Source organism: Hemitrygon akajei, chromosome 22 (assembly GCF_048418815.1).
Source record: "Hemitrygon akajei chromosome 22, sHemAka1.3, whole genome shotgun sequence".
NCBI classification, from domain to species: domain Eukaryota; kingdom Metazoa; phylum Chordata; class Chondrichthyes; order Myliobatiformes; family Dasyatidae; genus Hemitrygon; species Hemitrygon akajei.
This window is the reverse complement of record NC_133145.1, coordinates 53,842,692-53,853,924: the sequence shown is the minus strand read 5'-3', so window position 1 is coordinate 53,853,924 and position 11,233 is coordinate 53,842,692. Positions and strand designations below refer to the sequence as shown.

Below are 11,233 nucleotides of genomic sequence, written 5' to 3'. Positions count from 1 at the left end.
TTATAAAAAAAACTATAAATAAATAAAGACTGACAATATCCAATGTGCAAAAGAAGACAGATTGTGTTAATACAAACTAAAATAAATGCTAGGCTTTGAAGAGGAAAATGAGTTGGACAGGCAGAGAGATGTAAGGAAGGAAATTCAAGGACTTAGAACACTGAAAGCTGCTGGGTGATTTGAGCATGGGAATGACCAAAAGGGTAGAACCGGAGACGTGCAGTGTCCTAGGAGGGTTGTGCGGGTGGAACAGAGATTGAAAAAACACCTTTGAGCACATTTACACGGAGCGCTGCCACAAGAGAGCAGCATCCAATATCAAAGAGCCTCATTGACCAGCCATGCTCTCTTTTTGCTACTGCCATTGGGTAGCAAATAACAAACCTTAAGCCCCACACCCTACAACCATCAACCTCCTGATACGGCATGGATAACTTGACTTAACACAGCACTGAACCGACTGTGCAACCCACAGACTCACATTCAAGGACTCTTTACAACTCATGTTCTTGGTATTATTTTTTTGTTTGCACAAAGTGTCTTCGTATGCACACTGGTTGCTTGTCAGTTTTTTTTTGTTTATGTACAGTTTTCTTTAATTTCTATTATATTTCTTTATTTTCCTGCAAATGCCTGCAAGAAAATGAATCTCAAGTTACTAAATGATAACAGATACTGTTGTTTGATACTTGGATAATTAATTTTACTTTGAATGTGAACTGGAGTGGGAATGTGAAAACAGTTCAGTTCAGAACACCATTTGTTTGTGTTTATTGTTGGCATGATTTGTTTTTTTCCCCTCTACACATTGGGTGCTTGACAGTTTTCTTTTATTAATGGGTTCTATTGGGTTTCTTTGTTTTGTGGCTGCCTGTAAGGAGGCAAATGGTGATACCATTCACAGGCTGATAGTAGCCTTCACTCTCTCAAGATTTTAGTATCTAATTTGTTAGAGAGGTACTTGAGGTTGCTTTTGACAGCCATTACTTTCTAGGGCATCTGGAGCTCCAGGCCGAAATGATTTGTTTCTATATACAATTGATATGTAAGTTTAGTGAAAATCTAATTTGTTTTGCAATTATCCCATGAACTGTGATTAACTGGGGAAATACTTATTCTGCAATGTGTAAAATACTGGATCAGGGGATGGCTATCTGCACTGTATAATTTGCTAAGTACAGGAACAATATATAGGCTGCAGCCCACAGATAAAAGTACTTCTTAAAATGTCATAAGTATTCATTGTATTTAACAAGTATTCAGCCATGCACCTGAATGCCATTGCATAAAAGACTACAAGGTACTTGTAGATGGGATTAGTATGGACAGATATTTGATGGTCAGCATACTTTGGGGGGCCAAAAGGGCCTAGTTGTTTGCTGCGTAACTCCATGACCCTGTAAGGAGTTTTGGTTTGTCACCTAAAACACTTATAAACTTATAAAGAAGAGCATTCTGACAGGCTGCATCACTAACTGGTATGGAAGGGCTACTGCACAGGACTGAAAGAAGCTGCAGAAGGTTGTAAATCTAGTCAGCTCCATCTTGGGTACTAGCCTACAAAGTACCCAGGACGTCTTTAGGGACCGGTGTCTCAGAAAGGCAGCGTCTGTAATTAAGGATGTCCAGCACCCAGGGTATGCAGTTTTCTCACTGTTACCATCAGGTAGGAGATATAGAAGCCTGAAGGCACCCACTCAGTGATTCAGGAACAGCTTCTTCCCCTCTGCCATCCGATTCCTGAATGGACATTGAAGCTTTGAACACTACCTCACTTTTTTAATATACAGTATTTCTGTTTTAGCAAATTTTTAATAATCTATTCAATATATGCAATTGATTTACTTGTTTATTACTGTTTTATTTGATTTATTATTATTTTCTCTCGCTGCTAGATTATGGATTGCATTGAACTGCTGCTGCTAAGTTAACAAATTTCACGTCACATGCTGGTGATAATAAACCTCATTCTGATTCTGAGGTACAGAAGCCTGAAGGAATACACTCTACAATTCAGCAAGAGCTTCTTCCCCTCTGCCATCTGATTCCTAAATGGACATTGAACCCATGAACACTACTTCACTTCTTTTTACTATTTCTATTTTTGCACTATTTTTAATGAACTATTTAATATGCATATCTATATACTTACTCTAATTTATTTTTCTGCATTATCATATATTGCATTGTACTGCTGTCGTTAACAAATTTCATGACCTGTGCCTGTGATATTAAACCCGATTCTGACTCTAAAGGGCATTGCACTATGCAGTATCTAACATATACCAATGGGGGCAAATTACAGTGTGCAACGTGCAAAACATATAATGTAGGGTCAGGTGTAAAATGTAGAGAAGCGTGTGATGTGCATGAAACTAGTTTCTTGGTTTAGTAATAGTTTAGTCTCCATTTTTTAAAAACACAGCATGTAAGGACAATGTGCAGTCTGCAGTGTTAAAGTGCAGGGCAATTGTTACCCATTGAACATCACATTCCTGAACGAGTGTGGATAAATTCACTCCCCTCAATGCTGAACTGACTCATCTTCATGGACCCTACATCTCATGTTCTGAATATTATTTAATTGTTTGTTTGTTTGTTTGTTTTATTTATTATTATCATTATCACTGTAATCATTCTTGGAAGCTGCTGAACATTTATGTTAGGGACACAGTTTTTACATACACGCTCTTGGCCAGCTGTTTAGGAAGGCTTGACAATAGATGATGTCCAAAGTCCCACCAGTTGCTGAGTCAGATCCTCTGCAGCCAGTAGATTTGAAGCTTTTATCCAAAAATGAGTGGGACAAGTCCCACCCCTATAAATGTAAGAACCAGCTCAGGCCAAATGCAGCAAAGCAAACAAATTAGAGACTGTTGGCATCAAGTCCAGTATGTATCTAACTCAGGGAAACAGCTGCATGTCAGAGGATTGAATCAGATTGATTATTCATTCAAGGGATGTGACCATCAATGTCAAGGCCAGCATTTGTCACGCATCCCCAAACCCAATAAATAGCTTGTTAGGCCACAGAGGACAGTTAATCATGCTACCAAAGATCTCACGCCATATATTATCCAGACCAGCAAGAATGATGGTTGTAGGGTAGTAACTGTTCCTGAGCCCTGGGGTCCCACAGCACCAGGTTCAAGAATAATTATTACCCTACAACCATCAGGCTCCTGAACCAGAATGGATACTTCAGTCACCTCAATACTTAACTGATTCCACAACCTACAGACTCACTTTCAAGGACCCTACAACTCATGTTCTCCATATTTATTATTTACGTATTTATTATTACTTTTTTTTGTACTTGCAGTGTTTATCTCCTTTTGCATATTGGTTGTTTGTCAATCTTTGTGTGTAGTTTTTCTTTGATTCATTTGTATTTCTTTCTTCTGCCGTGAATGCCTGCAAAAAATGAATCTCAAGGTAGTAGATGGTGACATGTATGTACTTCGACAACCCATATAATTTGAACTTTGAGTTGAGCCTTTTTACTCTCAAGGAGCTGTGCGTAAAGTGCAGCAACAATATGCCAGCTGGAATCACTTATAAAGCTCTCATTAGCATTGTTGACCACAAACTAAGTATTATAAAATCCCACCTTATTCTTGAGGGGGAAGTAGATCTAAAAATCTTGTGAACATGGCCTAGAAGCAACCCCAGAGTTGTTAGAACAATTCTTAAAAGCTGCAGAAATGGTCCAACTCCATTTCAAGTGCAATTTGGGGTGGGTAGTGAACCTCTATGCCAGCAATGCTCACATTCAGAAAATACAGAGTTAGGGGCAATAGGTAGTCTGCAAAATGTAGGGCAACATGTAGTCCATGATGTACAAAAGTCACGGGCATAACAGATTGGACACGTTTAGACAAGAATCTTGGCTAGCATGGACCAATTGGGCTGAAGGGCCTACTTCCGTGATGTCTCTAGTCACTTAGTTCTGCCATTTGCAAAATGCCTCGTTTAATACTGCAGATTCTAGTATTCAAAATAAACTGTGTAGGAGTAACATGTGATGTGCTGTAGACAAGAGGCAAGCTAATAGGGGCAACTTATGCAGACTGTAAAATGCAGGGTTTAGGGATAACATGCAGTTTGTGAACGTATAGGAAGGAGAGGCAAAGTGAAGTGGGCAAAATGCAGGTTTTAGGGACAACATACAATTTATTGCTTCCATTTAATGTTAGGGAATGTATATAGTATACAATCTGAAATTCTTACTCGATCCAGACATCCACTGAAGAGGAAAACGCCCCCAAAGAATGAATGACAGAAAAACGTTAGAACAGGTAAGTGGATGAGGGGTGTATGGAGGGACATGGGCCAGGTGCAGGTCAGTGGGACTAGGTAGAAAAATGGTTCGGCACAGCAAGAAGGGCCAAAAGGCCTGTTTCTGTGCTGTAATGTTCTGTGGTAACCCCAAAGCCCCCCCACCCCCAACTCCACGCACAAGCAGCAATAAAGCATCATCCCTCCCCTCCTCCCTCACTTGCTCCAGCAAGCAACATCAGGCTCGGGGATCGCATTCAGTGCGCAGAATGCAGGGCTTAAGGTGGAAGTGTGGCGTGCAGGATGCAGAGTTTAGGGTTAAAGTGAGAGTTTGCAGCGAGCTGGAGCGGAGCGCGGTTTGCGGTCACCAACCTGCAGCCTCGCACCGTCTATCCCAGCATGCTCCACGCTGCAAACATGGCGGCGCACAGGTTGGTGGCCTCGGCGCTTAAAACCCTCGCTAGCGGCTTGACGAGAAGAAAAGGGGCGCTGAGGCGAAGGGAGCGGAGGTGAGTGTTTGAAGCCGGAGGCCAGCTTTTCCCCCCCGGCGGGGAATTTCGCGAGCCGAGGGGTGGGCCCCGCCTCCAGGGCTCAGATGCCGGCTGACACCGGGGGCCGCGCTGCGACAAATGTGTCCAGAACCGAACGGCTCCTTGGCCACTCTTTGGTTTCCCGTTCTCTACTCATCCCCAAGACGCAACAGGTGCCAGCCATTTAAGTATATTTTTTCTGGGGACAACACACAAAGTGCTGGAGGAGCTTAGCAGGTTGAGCAGTGTCTGTGGAGGGAAACGGACAGGCGTCGTTTCCGGTCGAGAGCCTTCATAGACGATGGAGAGGATGTTGCTATGGTATTCTGGCCGCAGCCAGCCCAGGGCTCTGTATCTGAGACCTGCTCGTAAGTGGGATATAAACGAGAACAGTGTGTGGGAGAGGATCATAACAGCAGGTGCGGGAAGAGTAGCCGCCTGCAGAATCACTCTATGGGTGAGCGAGCCTGCTCAATGCCACCAGCTTTGCTCATTGTTGTAATTCAGTAGTGGGCAGAGAAGGTATATGGAAATGTCCCGTATCCGCTTGACGAATGTTAGTAAATCTGTCATCATCCATCGACCCCTGTCTGGTCTTCCAATCAGTTGTTGGTGTATACAGGGTATCAGAATCAGGTTTATTATCACAGGCATGTGACGTGAAATTTGTTAACTTAGCATCAGCAGTTCAATGGAATACACAATCTACCGGGGGGGGGGGGGGAGAGAGAGAGAGAGAGAGAGAGAGGTAATAATAAATAAATAAATAAACAAACAAACAAGTAAATCAATTACATTTATTTATGTAATCCATACATTTATGGATTAAAAAAGTCCAAAAACAGAAATACTGCATAGTTTTTAAAAAGTGAGGTAGTTTCCAAAGATTTAATTTCCATTTAGGAATCAGATGGCAGAGGGGAAGAAGCTTCCTGAACCACTGACTGTGTGCCTTCAGCTTCTGTACCTCCTCCCTGATGGTAACAATGAGGAAAGTGCATGCCCTGGGTGCTGGAGGTTCTTAATAATGGATGCTGCCTTTCTGAGACACTGCTCCCTAAAGATATCCTGGGTACTTTGTAGGCTAGTATCCAAGGTAGAGCTGACTAGATTTACAACCTTCTGCAGCTTTTTCGATCCTGTGCAGTAGCCCCTCCATACCAGACAGTAATGCAGCACTCCACTAGTTGGCATATCTCCCTCCTGTATGCCCTCTTGTCACCACCTGAGATTCTGCCAACGATGGTTGTATCGTCAGCAAATTTATAGATGGTATTTGAGCTATGCCTGGACACACAGTCATGTGTATATAGAGAGTAGAGCAATGGGCTAAGCACACACCCCTGAGGTGTGTCAGTGTTGACTGTCAGCAAGGAGGATGTGTTATCACTAATTTGCCCAGATTGTGGCCTTCTGGTTAGGAAGCCGAGGATCCAATTACAGAGTGAGTTACGGAGGCCCAAGTTCTGCAATTTTTCAATCAGGATTGTTGTAATAATGGTGCTAAATGCTGAGCTATAGTCAATGAGCAGCATCCTGACGTAGCTGTTTGTGTTGTCCAACTGGTCTGAAGCTGTGTGGAGAGCCATTGAGATTGCGTCTACCGTTGCCCTATTGTGGCGATAGGCAAATTGCTATGGGTCCAGATCCTTACTGAAGCAGGAGTCCATTAATCGGATATTTGTGACCTAGAGAGGACCTATAATGGCAAAAGGATCTGAATTGAATCATTTTGAGGTAAAACCAATAGAGGCAAACTATCAGACGTACTCAATTAGTCATGCAGCATCTGTGGAGAGAAACACTTTTCTGATCTCTTGTGAGAAAGTGAGCCAGATGATCTGACTGAAAATCTGCAAAATCACCATTTCCTGGATCTGTTGTTGCATAGAATGATCAATGTAGAATGATATTGTTTGATCTATTTAGAATCTGTTCACAGTGCAGTTAACTGCTCCTTGCTGTATTTCATGCAAGATGGGTAGTTTTCTGTTGCTTTGTTATGTGTACATTCCTCTTAAATGATTTTACTTGCTATTTAACTTTACTATTTTGTAGTAGGAAACTTCACATTCCAGCAATCTTCCAGATATTTTTTTCTGGAATTACTTCATGGTTCTAGTGTGGTTAATAGAAGCTGCAATGAAAGAAGTTTGATTACATGAACTGATCAGTTGGATTCTTCACATCCTTTGCAATTCCAATTAATATCCACTACTGACTGATAAATTCCCATTTCATTACCTTCTGATAGGCATAATGGCACAGTGATGTTCCATGCATGATGCTTTACAGCACCAGCGATTGGCAGATTGGGGTGCAATCTCTGTTGCTCTCTGTAAGGAGTTTGTACATTCTCCCTTTGACCGTGTGGGTTTCCTCCCACATTACAAAAATGACATACAAGTTGGAGTTAGTAAGTTCTAAGCGTGCTGCCTCCACACATCCTCAGGCTTTGATGGTCAATAACACAAACGATGCACTTCACTGTATGTTTTGATGTATGTGGGAGAATTAAAGCTAAACCCAATGGAACTTAGATCTGGATGGAATACAAGGGGGAGTGGTGGAGTGGTGCTGACTTGATGAATAAAAAAAAAGGTTAGAAATAAATTCTACTTCCAAATTCTAATCTTAATGACACTTATTGTCCCAGTCTGAGGAAGTTGGGGTGCTTGGTGCTTTCATTCAAGTTGTTGGATTTTTTTTTTGTTCGGTGACACTATCAACATATACAAAGTTAACCTGGTAAGTGATGTTGAGGTATAGATTAGCCATAATTGAACTGATTGATGGAGCAGGAGTAAGGGGCTATTAGGTCTATTACTGTGTGCTAGATTCTTTTTTTTATATGATGGCATTTCCAAGTATTTTCTTTTTATGTTGTACTGTTATAAATCATAGGAAGACTTGACAGGATTATGCTTGCCACTGTTCTTTGATTTCCAAAGATATACTGTTAAAGTCGAATCTGAATAAAACTTGGGAGACCAGCTTCTTATAGTTAAAACATTTTATTGCACACCCTCCTGCAGGAGTTTGAGACCCAGTTTTCGAAGGGAAGGCACGTAAGTGCTGCCACCATCCGACAAGTGGGCCCACTTAGGTTACAGCCATATGCTTATACATCGTAAGCCCCATACATTACTGTCGCAAGATGTTATTTGAACTGGTACACCCACCAAGTCTGTTGGTGCAAAACTTAATTACTTAGATAAGAGTGTCTGCTAATCAAGGTTTAATTACAGATGGATGTACTGTCCAGTTCTTATCAGTTATTCCCTTTGCTAGACCCTGACTTAATTACAGATGGATATTCATTCCTGTCCTTATCGGTGAGTCCTCCTCCTCCTACTCAAACGAGGGTACAATGGACAATGTTATCAAGCCCTCAATGTCTCTCTGCAAACCAAGGGAGAACTAGTATAAGCCGGTTTTTAGCTAACTGCTGAAGTCAGAGTTTACTTCAGTTCAAAAATTCTTATTCAGTCCCAATTATTCTTTTAGCCAGAGGTTACGTATGTTCAAAATGATTTTTTAAATATTTTCAATACTGTACTGTGCAAAAGTCTTAGGCACTTTTAAGATACCTAAGAGTTTTGTACAGTACTGTAACAATGTAATGTATAGCACTGTACTGCTGCTGAAGAATAAAACAAATATCATAACATGTGAGTGATGATAAACCTGATTCTGATATGGGTCTCTATTGCAGTCTGAGTAGGAAGGGGGGCAGGGAGAGGGGAATCATGGTTGGGAAAAGAGGAAGTGATTGGGAAGCAAAGGAGAGACATTCTGTAATGATCAGTATTCCAATTGTTTGGAATCAAATCACCTTACCTGATGTCTCGGGGCTGGATGTATCTGCACCCGTGCAACCCCCCACCCCTGGCAATCCTTCTCTGCCACCTGTCCTATACCCCTCTTGCAGTGCTTATCCCTCACCATTTCCCAACATCATTTGCCCCTGCCCCCTCCTTCAGTCCTGATGAAGGGTCTCGGCCTGAAACGTTGACTGCTGGTTTCAACAGATGCTGCCCGACCTGCTGAGTTCATCCAGCTTGTTTGTAGATTTACAAACTTGCTCTCTGCTTAACTTTGACAAATGCAGTACTGTGCAAAAGCCTTAGGCATCCTAGCTATGTATATGTCCCCAAGATTTTTGCACAGTACTGCTTCTGATGGCTGAAACAAATTAAGTGTGATTTGTAATCATCTGTATGCTCAAAACCTCTCATGGACCACATTGCTTTCAAAAGAAACTGCGATTTATCTTGTATGTCAAGAAGCTAAAGTTTGAAAAAACTACTAAGAATAATAAGTTAAAAAATTTTAAATGGGTAATTATTTCTGTGCTCCTATTATTTGGGTTGAAGCAATTGAATTCTTCAAATGAGTCATTTAATGTCTCGACTAGTTACTTTGGTTGACCTTAATCAACTTGCAATGTCGTTCCTTCTTAAAACTAACTTGTTTACCCCTAAACAAAATGAAGGAAAATGTAATGCATTACGTATTCTGTATTGTGTCATTCTTTCAATAAAAATTAAATTAATACGTTTTAAAAAAGAGAGCAATACACTAACTTGCAGGCTGTTAACTTCCCTGTTATCTTTCTTTAATATAAGAAACCTCTTTGCATATAGGTCATCATATCTGCTCTTGGCTCCACTGCTGGCTCAAGCTAAAGCAAAGGCTGATCTGCCCCCTCCACCTTGTTGCATCCCCGCACACAATGTTCAGCGATTCCAGTGGATTGGAGAGCTCATTCCAGCTTTTGGAATTTCGGGGAGTCAAGTTAATGTCTTAAGTTCTCCCTCAGAATTCTATGGTACATTGAAGGTGAGTCAAGCAAAGGATTTTATAACCTGAACAGTTGACAGTCTCTTCTCAATGCCTTTTAAATTTGATGAGTAAAAGTTAAGAACAAATTTGCAGTACCGGATTTTTATTTCTGTTTGCTTTCCAAATCTCTATCTCTATCTTTGTCCCATCAAATAACATCATAAAACAATTGCCATTTTCACTTGTGATTACGTCAGGTGTACATGTTCTGGGTTCCTGCACAGTATGTGAGAAAATGATATTTGGAAATTTGAACTACTGTTTTACTTGTTCATTCTGTTTTATTTGCATTGGTGGATAGAACTATAACTAGTCTCTGACTGTTTTATGAAGTCTCCTGTGATACTTGACTTTAAGGTTGCAGGGGTTACTTGTGTAGTATTATGCTTGCATATTTTTAATCTGCTCATTAAGAAGGTGTTTGGACAGCATTATTTTCCTGTAATGCAGGAGGTGTAGATTCATCCAGGGACTGCGGACTTCAAGTTGGCTTGAGGATAAGTTAAGATTAGCATTTTAAAAAAAGATACGTCTGGTTTACTCATGAATATACAGGAAACATGCTGTTGTTGCTTCTTGTAGACTATACTCAGTGACCACTGGATTAGGTACACCTGTACACCCGCAAATATCAAATTAGCCTATGATGAGGAAGCAACTTGATGCATAAAAGCATGCAGACGTAGTCAAGAGGTTCAGATGTTGTTCAAGCCAAACATCAGAAAGGAGAAGAAATGTGATCTAAGTGACTACGACCATGGAATGATTGTTGGTGCCAGACAGGGTGGTTTGAGTATATCAGAAATTGCTGATATCCTGGGATTTTCACGCACAACAGTAGCTAGAGTTTACAGAGAATGGTGTGAAAAACAAAAAAAAAACAGTGAGAGGCAGCTTTGTGGGTGAAAAAGGCTTGTTAATGAGGGTGGTTGGACAAACTGGTTCAAGCTGCCAGGAAGGTGACAGTAACTCAGAAAACCAAATGTTACAACTGTGGTATGCAGAATGCTGTCTCTGAACACAAAACTTGTCAAACCACATCAGCAGAAGACCAGAAATATACACTCGATGTTGACTTTACTGTATTGGATTCAGCCTGTACATGCCACACTAAAATCGTCTTGCACCTTCGAGACTTCATTTCATGCTGCAAAAATGCCAGGTCGTAAAAGTGGTTTGAAAGCTCAGCTCTGAAAGGGAAGTTATAGGCTATTGATTTCAATAATTGTTTTCCAGGAAAAGTTTGATTAATAGAGGTGTTAGTAGTTTGGTTGCTGCCAGTAATTCATTGCTGTGTTTCACCAGTGCCATCTTAAACCAGAAGAGGAGATCTTTGGAGTGAAGGAGGATGAGAGATCACTTGATAGAGGGGTAGAAGATGATAGGATGCTTAGATCGAGTGGATACCTGGAAACTTTTTCCCAGGGTGGAAATAGCTACTCTGAGGGAGCATAATTTTAAGGTGACTGGAAGAAAATATTGGTGGGGGGGTGGTGGCAGAGCTTTTTACTCAGTGAGCTTTAGGTGTGTGAAACACCCTGCCAGGGGTGGTGTTACAGGCTGCTACATTTGAGGCATTT

General features: G+C 41.2%; 1 protein-coding gene across 1 annotated transcript in view; it reads left to right on the top strand.

Annotated features, from left to right (window-relative positions):
• The first annotated feature begins 4,618 nt into the window (after window positions 1-4,618).
• pgs1 (phosphatidylglycerophosphate synthase 1) overlaps window positions 4,619-11,233 on the top strand; it is a 52,069-nt gene continuing 45,454 nt past the window's right edge. The window contains exons 1-2 of the mRNA XM_073026253.1: window positions 4,619-4,787; window positions 9,455-9,650. Coding sequence (XP_072882354.1) covers window positions 4,678-4,787; window positions 9,455-9,650 — 306 coding nt within the window. The 5' untranslated portion in view covers window positions 4,619-4,677. The remainder of the gene's footprint in view (window positions 4,788-9,454; window positions 9,651-11,233) is intronic.